Genomic DNA, 13,348 nt, shown 5'->3' with positions numbered 1-13,348 from the left:
TGTTCAGCAGAACCCCAAGGTCCTTATTTTCAGAGTCACTCTCCAGGTGTTTGGCCCCAGCCTGTACTGATGCCTGATGCGAGTCCTCTCCAGGTGCAGGATTGGCATTTCCCTCTGTTGAACTTGTTAGGTACCTGCTGGCCCATGTCTCTGCCCTGCCAGGTTGCCTCTGAATGGCAGTACACCCACCTGCTGTGTTCCTCCCAGTCATGCATCCTCTGCAAACTTGCCACGGGTGTGCTCTGTCCCATTATCATTGATGAAGATGTTAAGCGATGCTTTCCCCAGTATCAGTCCCTGGGGTACACCAGTACTGATTGGCCTCCAGCTGGACTTTATGCCACTTAATCATAATCCTTAGAGGGCAGCAGTTCAGCCAGATTTCAGTCCACCTCTCTGTCCTCTTACCATGCCCATACTTCATTAGTTTGTCAGTGAGGATGTTATAAGAGACAGTGTCAAAAACTATGTTAAAGCCACCATAAGCAGCATCCACTGCTCTCCTAATCCACTGAGCCAGTCATCTCACCATAGAAGGCTGTGGGGTTGGTCAACTGTATTTCCCCTTCATAAATCCATGCTGACTGTTCCAAATTGTCTTCACCCAATCTACATAATTTGTAAGGAAAGGGCTCATAGCATCATCGAATGGTTTTGAGTTGGAAGGGACTTTAAAGATCATCTAGTTCCAACCCCCCTGCCATGGGCAGGGACACCTTCCACTGGACCAGGTTGCTCAAAGCCCCATCCAACCTGGCCTTGAACACTTCCAGGGATGGGGCGTCCACAGCTTCTCTGGGCAGCCCGTTCCAGTGCCTCACCACCTTCATGGTAAATAATTTCTTCCTTATATCTAATCTAAATCTCCTGTCTTTTCAATTTAAAGCCATTACCCCTCGTCTTATCACTACATGCCCTTGTAAGAAATCCCTCTCCGGCTTTCTTGTAGGCTCCCTTTAGGTACTGGAAGGCTGCTATAAGGTCTTCCTGGAGCCTTCTCTTCTCCAGGCTGAACAAGCCCAACTGTCTCAGCTTGTCTTCATAGGAGAGGTGCTCCAGCCCTCTGATTATCATTGTGGCCCTCCTCTGGACCCTCTCCAGCAGGTCCATGTCCTTCTCCTGTTGGAGACCCCAGAGCTGAACGCAAGTACTGCAGGTGGATTCTCATGAGAGTGGAGTATAGAGGCAGAATCACCACCCTTGACCTTCTGGTCACGCTTCCTTCGCTGCAGCCCAGGATATGGTTGGCTTTCTGGGCTGCAGGCTCATGTTGCTGACATATTGAGCTTCTCATCAACCAGCATCCCCCAGTCCTTCTCCTCAGGGCTTCTGTCACCTTTACAGGGATCAAGGTGAGGCTGACCAGCCTGTAGTTCTCCGAATTATCTTTCTTGCCTGCCCTGAAGACATACAGAATATTTTCTCTCTTCTGGTCCCCAGTTACTGTAGCCTTTCAGAGATTACCAAGAGTGACCTTGCAGTGTCATAAACCAACTCCCTCAGCATGCTTGTGGGCATCCCATCAGGGCCCAGCAGTTTGGGAATGTCCCAGTTTCATGTTCCCTAACTTCTGCTGAGGGAAGGCCTTGCTCTGTCACCTTTGCCCAACTTCCTGCACATCGGAGTGGACCAATCTTGATCTTGGTGGAGGTGATCCTTGAAAATGAACCAGCCCTCCTGTGCCTCTCTTCTCTCCTGGGTCATATCATATTGGGATTCTCCTGAACAGGCCAAAGTCTGCTCTCCTGAAGTCTGAGATTGTGATTCTGCTTTTTGCCTTGGTTCTTCTTCACAGGATCCTGAATTCCACCACTCATGGTCACTGCAGCCAAGGCTGCCCCTGACCTTCACATCTCTGACCAGTTGTTCTTTGTTTGTAAGTATGAGGTCCAACACTGGGACCTCATTCCCTCATTGGGTCCTCAGTCACCCATGTAAAGAAGTTATCATCAATGCACTCCAGAAACTTCGTGGATTGCTCATGCCTTGCTGTGTTGGCCAGAGTGTTGGCAAAGACGCTTTTGCCCTGCTTTTGGTCAGCCAGTTGGTAAAGGTGCTTTTGTTCTGCTTGGTCAAGTGGATCCCACCTTTACCTAGAAATCAATCCTTGATTATGAAAGTTGGTCCCATGTTTGTAAAAGATGACTGACTCCCTGTTGCTGACACCAGCTGTGCAAACCAGTTGTTTACCAGCAGGATCTGTCCTTTCCCCTTCAAGAAAATAAGTAATAGTAAATAAGCACTTTAAATACTTAAAGATTTCAGCTTTTACACATGAAAGAAGTGGGAGAGAGATAGAAATTCACCTGCAGTTCAGACAATCTTGTTGAAATTTCTGTATCTAAATGTCCAGGGTCTTGTTATGAGTAACTAAACTATAAATTGTCACAGTCTGTTCTTTCCTCTTTGCTTTCCAAAGCTATGGGAAATGAGTTCACTTCAGAGTTGCTAAAGAGAAACGGGCATGTGCCCTAAGCAAAACTGTAGATAATCTTTTGAGAGAGATCCTTGGGAGCTCTCTCATTCATTCTCACAGAAATGGGTAGACTGTGATCTATATTCTTACTCCCGTGTTGTTGTAATACACATACTTGATGATATCATATACTATTAGAATTATTCTAGATAAGAACTGCTAATTTTGCTTTAAAGGATGTATTTGAAGCGGGAGGGGGAGGAAGTTTTGTGGAGAAGGTTGGAGTGAGTGATGTCCAATAATACAAGGAGGATGAGAGAGCTGTCCTCTTCTGGAAGGATCAAACACAGTATGCTGCTCTGTCTCTCCATTGCATGACTAAGGATGCAGTTTCATAAAATACCTAAGGAGTGACATAGAGAGTGACCTACTGTCAGCCTCGCCTCTATCTCACTGCCAGGGATGCTTTCCTACTTGCATCTCATCTAGTGGCTGCACAGCTGCGTAATGAGTTGACGCAGCTTCCTAATTCAGAGAAAAAAAAATCAGAAAGGTTTATTTTTCCACTAGACCTGTAAATGAAACCCAGTGTTGTTGTGGTTGGGAGAGCAGCTGCGTCTGACACAAAGGAGGAAGGGTATGTCTGATTAGGTGACTGGATGTTCGTATTTGTGTAACTGGTTGCATGTACATAACTGATTATGGGTGGATTTGTGAGTTCCTTGAGGGCAACACAGAACAAGACTTTGGCCGGAATAACTTACTCTGGCCAGCCAGAGCCAGAGTATGGTGGTCTAGGCTGGTGACTACTCCTGCTCCAGACAAGCTGCTTCAGCAAACTGTAGTTAAAAAAAAAAAAAACCTCTGCCTTTTGCTAATGCTTGGAAAGCTTTTCTTATACTTTGAGATGGCATTGCTTGTCATTTTTGCCTTAAACTGAAAACAGTTGATCAGATGCATCTCATGTATTTCAAGTTTAAAGATCCAATATTGACTAAAGAGTACAAATTGGTTAAAGTTTTAAAAACAAAGCAAACCCACTCTTTCAACTGAATAGCAAATAGGTGGCTTTTACAGGCTATGACTTGAAGAATCACCATTTAGTTTCTATGGGATGCTTCAAATCTGGTCTTGTTCTTTCATTATTCTAGTTTTCATGGTATCGACTTATTCCTTTTCCAGAAGAGGAAAGATGACTATGCATTTAAGCCTAACACACCTGAAGTCTTCTGTTAGAGTGCTCTTACAGATGAGACTAATTTTTCTGTGTGTGGGTGTAAACTGGAAATCAGAGCTGAACAGCAAATTAGAGAATGCCCCAGAGCAGCGGTGGAGCTCTTGATAGACATTTCCCACAGCCAAGAGTGGGGCTGGACTGAGGGAGAGGACGCAGGATTCCATCAGGCCATACCTGAGCAGTGACCTCTGTTGGCTTTCCAGAGAACTGTGTAGCTCTAACCCTGCTTCATAAGGTGGGGTTTTTTTGCATGTAGATCATAATACTGTGATGCAAAATCTTCATTTAGAACCCTAGTCCACAGGAGTAGGAAAGGCATTTTTCCACTGCTACAACAATGCACTCTAGTGTAAACTGCACAGCATAGATACTAGACAGGTAGCACATTTCAGTCAATAGTAGTTCTGTGTTCTGTGTGATGAGATTTAAGCTACTGTAAATTTTCCCTTTACATAACTGAGGTAGGCGAAAGAAAGTGATTTGTGTGCATCTAGCAACAGCTGATTATCAGCTCTTCACCCCTACATCTGTCTGTTCTCCAGCGTGTTCTTGAACCTGCTCTTCATGCATCCTCGGCCTCCTCAGCTGAGCCTCCACAGTCTGGAATGAGGGAGACAAGGTCCTGTTTTTTATGAGGCAGCAGAGGCAAACTTTTGATGTTCTATTTTGCCCTTTCATTTTAATACTTCCCTTTACTGCTGAAGTTGAAAGAGAGGGAGTTCCTTCTGAAGAGAGAAATATACTGCAGGATATTTGCACAGTCCTTTTCCTTTGCTTGGCCTTAAAAAGGGTAAGGTTGGGATGCTGAAAATTGCCTAAAATTGGTTATTGCTGTGATTCTTCCCTTTACTGTAATCAAAGACAGGCTTTTACAACCAAGAAGTAAGGAATAAGGAACAGAGTTGTTGGTTACAAAGACAGTGGGAAAATTTTTGTTAGTTTTCTCTGGCTGAACCTGGGTGCCTTCAGACTTTCTTTGCTAACAGCGAAAAGAATGAATTTCAAATTTTACGAAAATGTACGTAAAACTCTGTTGAAGACATACAGGCAACAGTCTGCTGTGCTTACGGAGAGAGCAACATGAAGACAACACTGATAAGCAAATAATAGGATATTTTATTTGCTGTATTATAATTTTTAGACAACCACTTTTAGATGATATAGGCAAAAGAACTGAAGCATTTTGATCATGTGCCTTCTGGGTTTGCAGGCTGAAATAAATGAATCTTGTTTTGAGCAATTACATTCTTCTGAAAACTTTACCCTGAGGATTCCCAGTCCATGGAGGTGATGCACTTCAGTTTCCCCCTTTGGAAAACCTTGGCCTGTATGTTTAAATAGCGCTTGATGGTACTTCATTGTGCAACGGAAAACACACTGTGAGATAACCATTGCATACTTATTTGTCAGAGGACAATGCTGATTTGGGAGTTCTGTTTTTTAGTTAAATGCACTCCCATTTAAAACAGGTATTTTACAGTTTTCTTACAGCTTTTGTGCCCAGCTATCCAGCCATCTGTGAATATTCTAGGTGCTTGGTGGCATCAGAAACATATATCCAGGCCTGACAGACACAACAGAAACCCCAGTGCTGTTCAGGAACGGCATTCAGCTGGAGGAAGCGTGAGATACCCTAAGGGGCCTAAAACAGCATTAGACACCTCTGCTTAGGCAACTGAGTCTTGTACTGCTGTGTTAACCATGAAGTAGGTCATGTGGCCATAGTGAAAGAATCATAATGATAGAATCTTAGAATACCAGGTTGGAAGGGACCTCAAGGATCACCTGGTCCAACACAGTCTAGACAAGATGGCCCAGCACCCTGTTCAGCCAGATCTTACAAGTGTCCGATGTTGGGGAACCCACCACTTCCCTGGGGAGATTATTCCAATGGCTGATTGTTCTCATTGTAAAAAAATCTTCCTCTTGAGTCTAATTGGAATCTCCCCAGGAGGATCTTGCACCCATTACCCCTTGTCTTTTCCATATGACTCCTTGTAAAAAGGGACTCTCACTCTTCTTTGGACTGGAACATGGTGATAAGGTTTGCTGATACCCTGTCTACACAGAAGTTTTTCCACAACTGCAAATCACTCCCTGCAGGATCAACCAGAGGATGATTTGATTTGTCTCATCTATGCCAGACATAGTTTTCATCTGGCAATTTAATCGCCTGTGTAACAATCTAATTAACAATTAAGCTGCATTAGCCTCTTCTCAGTGAGTGGGTTGCTGAGCTGGGTAGATGTGATGGTACCTTGGTGTCTTGATTCAGATGTTCATCTTTCAGTGGCACCGGCAGTCTAACGCAGCATTTTCCTCACAGCCTGACTTGATTCTTAGGTTATTTTGAGAAGTCACTTTAAGGAATAGATAAAAATATTTTTCCAACAAGCCACAATCACGTGGATAGGAGCTTGTCACTGGCAGATTTGAATATAACTTCTCTTTACCTTTTCTGCCCTCTGACTGCCTAGTGCGTGACTTGCGCTCAGTCAGATGCCCAGGTACGTGTCTGGCTGGTGACCACACTTGCCACTCTCTGTACAGTGCCCTGGTGTTGGAAGCCCTACGGACAAAAGACATTTTGAAAGGTGTTACAGCTTCCAAGGCTTTTTTCCTTCAAAGACCTCAAAGCACTGGAGTAATTTCTCATGGGCCAATGGGAAGACGAAAAAACAACAACAATAATAACAAAAAAATCCCAAACAACCACAAATTTGGGAACTGTTTCATTTGTTTTGTGTCAGCACCAAAATGTATATTTAAGGGACAAATGCAGAGCTGATAGAGGGGCCAGGTTACTGAGAAATGCTTTGGGACGAATTATTACTGTGATTAGGAAATTAGTGGAGCTTTTATAAAAAAATAAAAAAGACTAGCCAGCCACCAGGCTGACGAGTCAGTAATCTGATAACGAGTGGAAATCCTTATCTCTCTATGCTATGGACTGAACACTGTTTTCCTGCTCTAACACAATGAAATAAAATAGTTCAGTAACTCTCTAAATTTACTGGGCTGATCTGTGTTTTATTTTTTTTGTTCCTGCTTTTAGTCATTATGCTTTTACGTGGGAAGTATCTTGATGTGTTGAGATTTTGGTTGTATCAAAACCTGTATGCATATTACAACAGACTTTACTGTAGACCTCAGCTCTAATGTCTCATGTCATCAGTGTGTATGTTTTTTGTAGCTTTCAAAGTCTGAGAGCTCCCTGTTGGTTTGAGTATTGGGTTAGAGCATGCCAGAAGTCTTGCAATTATTATAAGCAGTCGGTGTTTTAGGAGTATATTAATACCACAACACTTTTCACAGAATCACAGAACGGTTGAGGTTGGAAGGGACCTCTGGAGATCATCTAGTCCAACCCACCTGCTAAACCAGGTTCACCAGAGCAGATCACACAGGAATGTGTCCAGGCGGGTTCTGAATGTCTCCAGAGAAGGAGACTCCACAACCTCTCTGTGCAGCCTGTTCCAGGGCTCTGGCACCCTCCAAGTAGAGAAGTTTTTCGTCATATTCAGATGGAACCTCCTGTGCTTCAGTCTGTGCCCATTGCCCCTCATCCTATTGTTGGGCACCGTTGAAAAGAGTCTGGTCCCATCCTCTTGACACCCACCCTTGAGATATTTATAAGCATTGTTGAGATCCCCTCTCAGCCTTCTCTTCTCCAGGCTGAACGGACCCAGCTCTCTCAGTCTCTTCTCGTAAGAAAGGTGCTCTAGGCCCCTAATGATCTTCGTAGCCCTCCACTGGACTCCCTTCAGTAGTTCCTTGTCCTTCTTAAACTGGGGAGCCCAGGACTGGACACAACACTCCAGATACAGCCTCACCAGGGCAGAGTAGAGGGAGGGAGAGTTAGTAACTTGAAAATCGCATCTGGGGACTAGGAAGGTGGTGGAGAAAACGAAAATGTTCTCATTGTATCTTATCACTTTCTTCTAACTCTGATGGCCTAGAAAATGATTGATTGATTGATTTTTGCTCAGGAAATGTTGCCCTTTTTTTTTCTTTTAAAACTAAAACCGCAGCTATCAACAGACCAAATATATAAAAGTGGTGATAAAAAGAATTGTTTGTGCACGATATGAAATGGATACTTCTTAAGGAATATACTTTATCTTCCATCAACTCAGTGGTAGATTAAATATAGTCAGTAAGCAGAACTGAAGCAGAATACACCAGTATCTCACCCAGGGCTACAGCTGTCATCCTGACTGCTCTGAGCTTTCACATACTTGTAACAATTGGGAAGAGATTTTTAAAGGAAAGTTTCTTGACAAAGAATTACAAACATTTCTCCTCTTCTTTACAACTAATCAGAAGGGAAAAAGTTAGAGGAAGAAGCATGATTTCAGTCTTTTCACTATCTGATGTATCATCAAGCTGATGAAGCACGAAGATCACAAAAAGGAGAGCATCAAATCTGCATGACAACAAAACAGAAGAAAAGAACAGATTTTAATTGCACATCTTCGTCAGACTTTCTCACAAATCATTTAAAATTCTTGGAATTTGTATCCACTCAGATACCAGCTTAGGCATGTATATGAAAAGGAGTGGAAAAAATGTGAGGATTTATACAAGCTATAAATCCAGTTGCTCAGCAATGCAGAAAAGCTAGTATGTATTGTAATGCGTTTCCCACTTCTGTTTCTTAGAGTTTAAGTATATTTAAAATTTACGTTCAGGATGAACTGCCTGGTCCTCTGCCTTTAGAAGTGTGGCTTGAATTCCAACCTGGTGGAAACCAATAGGCAAGAACATCAATTTATTTCAGAGAGGCCAGGAGTTCATTCCAGAAATAATTTCTGAGACTTATGGGAAGAAACATACTGTAACTAAACTTCAGTCTTAACAAAACACTTGTTCGCTGTCAGGAGTGAAAAGTGGTTTTATCCATTTGAAACCATGGAGATTGTTTAGAGTAATAACAGTACAGTGATTTCATTGGAATTTAGTATCTGGAACAAGCTCTTCCTGACTGTTTAAAAGGGATCGCAATATGTTTATGGTGCCTGTGACCTGCCGATAGCAGGAACAGTAACTTCTTGTATCTCAGGCTTTGCAAAGGAGGCCTTAGGGCTGCCCACTGGATGCTGAATAAACCCACGTGTCCTGATTTTTTGTTGTCGAGGGGAAATGTAATTAGACTTGCCATGGCTGGAAATACCGTTGGCCATTTTTTCTACGCATGTGTGCATGTGCATTTTAAATGTGGCATACAAGTGTGTGGTTTGGTTTCCCGTTCCTGGGAAGTAATGAAATATGCAAAGATGCTACTCTTTCAGCCAAACAAGCACAAGAATAATTGTATAATACAAAACATGCCTAGAAAAAATATTGCTATGTACTTTATTATAGTGTTATTACAATGTAATTGTAATAGTGTATTACATGATGTTGCTGTACACAACAGGGAATGTATTATTGCAGAGGGCTATTCCCATAGCTAAACAGAATATTAAGATACATCAATGTCTTGCTTCTGCCAGTGTTTCTAGTATAGCCCCGTAGGCAACAAAGATGGACTTAAAACCCTGTGCCAGCTAAAATCTACAAACTTTGATTATTATAGCTGGCAACAATTGCATGATCTTGGTATACAATTATGTTTCTGGGTCCCATCTCTCAGCATCATTAGGAGGTAGGACAGTTCCTCACTTAAATGCAGATAGTGGTAGTGGGCTCTTTTTTGTCCCCTTTTTCTTTTCTTTTTTTTTCCTTTTTTGGGGGGCCTGTGAGCTTCAACACAGCCTCTGCTGAGGATGATGCTTTGTGAGAGGTGTTGGCCATGACTCTCTCAACACCTAGATACAGGTGAACGTGTACACCACCTCCCTCACAGGCTTCTGGAACCTGAACACTGTTTCAAAATTTTTCTCACTTTTACTGTGTCACTTCTTTCATGGCATAATTACTCAGGCTCCCTCAAAGTACCAAGGAACGTACGGCAGTGCTGTGTTTTAGAAAGCTGGAAATAGTAGGTACTGCTAAGGAAAAAAAAAAGAGTTTTTAAATAACTTCCTGGTGTTTCTATTTACCTCAAAACATGCAAGTAGGAGAAACTTTCAGGATCCCTGTGTCTGTCTGTCGTCATATTGTCCCCTATACAAATCACTCCATGGTGAAAGAATTGTCTTTTACCTTTGTGGAGAGCAGATTGTGGCATACGTGCTACCCAGGACAAGTCAGCCTGGCAAAAGGTACCGGCTTGCTGCCATGCCCCTGCGTTTCTTCTGCTGCATAGAGTGGCAGGCTTGGGAGAGACCCCAGAGAAGTTGCTCTTCTCCTGGGCATGGAGTACCCAGACTGGCCCCAGAGGAGCCATCTGACTTCTTCTGCAAAGTGTACAGTGAGCAGATTCCCAAATCCATGGGCAGACTGTCCCATTGATCAGTTAGAATGCTTTTTCTAACATATTGCTTTACTGTTCCTTACGCTAGTCAAGGACTTTTCTGTCCTTGCCCAGTGGGACTATGGTGGATCAGCCGTGGCTGGTACCCGGGCACCCACCCAGTTGGGTGCTTGCTCCCCCCGCCAGCAGAACAGGAGAAAAAATAGGAGGAACAGGAGCAAGAAAACTCATGGATCAAAATAATGACAGAGAAATCACTCACCAATACTCTTGCCTGCCAAACAGACTGAACTTCAGGGGAATGGAATGGAATAGAATAGAATAGAATATTTCTATTGGAAGATTAATATAAATATTTAATTACTGATTCAGATAACAGGTAACAAAAAAGAAAAACATTAAAACACTTAAGGGGAAAAACATCTGTCCTTTCCTTTTCCCAGGCTCACTTCACCCAGACACTTCTCCTCCCCATCATCATGGCCACAGGTGCCGTGGTCCCTTCAGAGAGGCAGTGAATGGCACCAGGTGTTGGGGTCATAGAATCACTTTGGTTGGAAGAGATACTCAAGATCATCGAGTCCAGCCATTAATCTAACACTGCCCTGTGACAGGAGGAGTATTTCTTTCCTCCCGGTCTCTTCACAGAAAGAGAACTTCCAACTTTTTCAGACAAGCTTTATTATGGGGGCTGCATCTGGAAGTGAAGAAATGACAGCTCCATCAGTTTTACAGGAATGAGAGTCAGAAGTTACCCAAGGGGCACACAGCAAGGCCAGTGCAGGGGGCTGAGCTGCCCAAAGCTGGGCAATGAGCTGAGCCACTGATGGGCCCTGCAGAAACCTTAAGAACCAACATACCAGTACGGGACCACCAGCATACAAAACCCCAAAGCAATTTTATTTATTTTTTCCTCCCTCAAGGCCAACAATATTAGTGAAGGATCATTTTTTCCTGCTTCAGTTTTCCTTTGGTTAGGACATGGCCGTTTCTCTCTGCTGTTCCTTCCTCTCGTGCTTTTCTTCCCTTTCTCCACAGGCTGTGGTGTCTCTGGGGTGTTATCTGCTCCCCATGGACACCTCCTCCTCCTCTGGCCTTGGTGGTCCCTCATTCCCTTCTTCTCTGTTATGGAGCCAGCTGGACCCAGGCATGCCCAGCACGGGGCAGCCCCTGACCCTGCAGCCCCCTGCTACCAAAACTTTTCCATCAACACCCTATGGTTGATTGCTGTCCTCTATTTTAATTGTGTTCTATATATTGAAGATTGTTTTGTTCTTGAACAGGCTGCCTTTTTTTTCCATATAAACTAAATGCACTTCCTTCAGCCTTGCCCCGTAGGCCTTGTTTGACTTTGTTTTGCATTCTTTCCAGTTCCTCTGTGTCTTTTGTAATATGTCATGCCTGAAACTGGATGTAGAAGCTGGCTGAAGATACATCTGCCTTTAGAAAATGACATAATTGTGTTTCTTGCCTTACCTCAGACAGTTATTGCTCAACAGATGCCCATCTTTTGTTTTGCTTGTGTCTGATGGGTTTCTGCTGAATACACAATTAATTTCTCCTTCTGAAATGCAGTACTAGGCAAATTCCTGTTGATTTTGGACAGTCTCTCCAGTTTGCCTGATCTGTCCTGCAGAGTGCGTTCCCCCACCTTGCGCTTAGAGTCCTTCTCCTCTCTCTTTCCCTGTTCAGATGGGACATCATGGAGCTCCTGCAGTGGGGATCTGCTGTCTCTTCCCCTGCCACCATTCACACCAGTGCTCCATACTCATCCGTGGCATTTCCTAAACACATCGAACTCTTCCCTCATCAGGTCTCCACGGTGCCTGTTAAACCCCGTACTTTTGGTTGGGTTATGAGGTTTTTTAACACTCTCTGCTTATATTTTTCCTTACTTGTTGACTCTGTGTACAGACGCTAAAAATGTTCGGTAGATGTGGCATCCCTCTTCCACACCATTTTGCAAGTGATGGCAACATGTGGGCAAGGCTCAGACTGACTCCCAGCTGCCTTTAGCATGGTGCAAGTGAAGAGTGTGGCTTTGAGATACGTGTTTCTTTGTGTTCTGTTTACAGTCATATAATAAGGAATTTTAATGTGTGTTTCAGCCATGGGAACAAAGAAGTATTTTCTTGTCGGGGGATCAAGTTGGCAGTAGACTGGTTTTTGGAAAGAGGCCACAAGGATGTTACAGTGTTTGTGCCAGCATGGAGGAAAGAACAGTCGAGACCTGATGCTCTTATCACAGGTAAGCTCTGTTCCACCTTTGCTGGTTTGTTTGATGCTTTGCACATCATAAGTGCTACTACTCACATGAACAAATCTTTAGAAATGAAAGACTATAATAGGAAGTATATTTGGTGTAGTAACTTCATTGCAATCTTCAGGAAGGAAAAAGAAAGCAGTGCCTTCTCCAAATCTTCCATTTCTGCTCACCTGATAAATGTTCCATTAATGTTGCTGCTTATTTCTTGAAGAATGTAATTGCCATTTTTAAAATCTGTTACGCCCGTGTGGCATTAGCAGTGAAGAGATTTCAAGTTAGTGATTCACTGGGTAGTCTTGCGTGTGGTGAGCAGATTCTGCCAGGCTGGCCTGTGTGCCCGTCACCTACGGTGAGTCACTGCCTGTGCTTGGGGTTACGGGAATTATTCTGACAGAAAAGGAACAGTTCCCCTTTTCATCGTTACTATTAACAAGTGAGATAGCTTTTGAAAATCTTAATTTTGAACCTGTTTATCTAGGAAAAAAAAATTGATGAAGGCATTTATTCTTGAACAAACCAATTGATTCTGTGCGAAGGCTGGAGAGTCATCCTTCCTCTGCCCTAAAGGTGAAGCAGATGAGAATTCAGGGTTAAAAAACACCCCTAGAATTAAGGAGGGAGAGACAATTGGGGTTTATAGGGGGTTTGTTTTGTTTTGTTTTTAAACGTGGCTACTTTTAAAGGGAGAGAAGCTTTTGAGAGTAGTAGCTGTGGCTTTTAAAAGAATATGGAATTTTAAAAGAATATGTTTTGATTACCACATGCATTTTCGAATATTTGGAAAGATCTTCACATTTGCTTGGTTGCTACTGGAACATACCAGGTTAATGCAAGAAATGTGTGGAAAGCTGCTGTTCTCCCCTCGTCACAGGCATTGTGCAGCCTTTCTTTTTCACTGTACTAGTGTTTGAGGTATGAGAAGAGCATTGGCTAAGTCATAAAGATTTGGCTATTTAGAGATAAACTGTGACATTTGCTGGAGCTGTGGATAGGTCCAGAAGCCCCAATAGGAGTTACAAGAAAGTAGGAAGACTCTCTTCTTGAACACTGCCAGGCTTGGGGCCGTGACAC

The 13,348-nt window shown here is 43.2% G+C and overlaps 1 protein-coding gene across 1 annotated transcript in view; it reads left to right on the top strand.

Moving 5' to 3' along the window:
- Nucleotides 1-13,348, top strand: part of ZC3H12C (zinc finger CCCH-type containing 12C) — a 47,145-nt gene that overhangs the window by 21,880 nt on the left and 11,917 nt on the right. The window contains exon 3 of the mRNA XM_065637124.1: nt 12,120-12,259. Within this exon, the coding sequence (XP_065493196.1) occupies nt 12,120-12,259 (140 nt within the window). The remainder of the gene's footprint in view (nt 1-12,119; nt 12,260-13,348) is intronic.

Source organism: Caloenas nicobarica, chromosome 1, assembly GCF_036013445.1.
Source record: "Caloenas nicobarica isolate bCalNic1 chromosome 1, bCalNic1.hap1, whole genome shotgun sequence".
NCBI classification, from domain to species: domain Eukaryota; kingdom Metazoa; phylum Chordata; class Aves; order Columbiformes; family Columbidae; genus Caloenas; species Caloenas nicobarica.
This window is presented reverse-complemented; position numbering and strand designations above follow the sequence as displayed.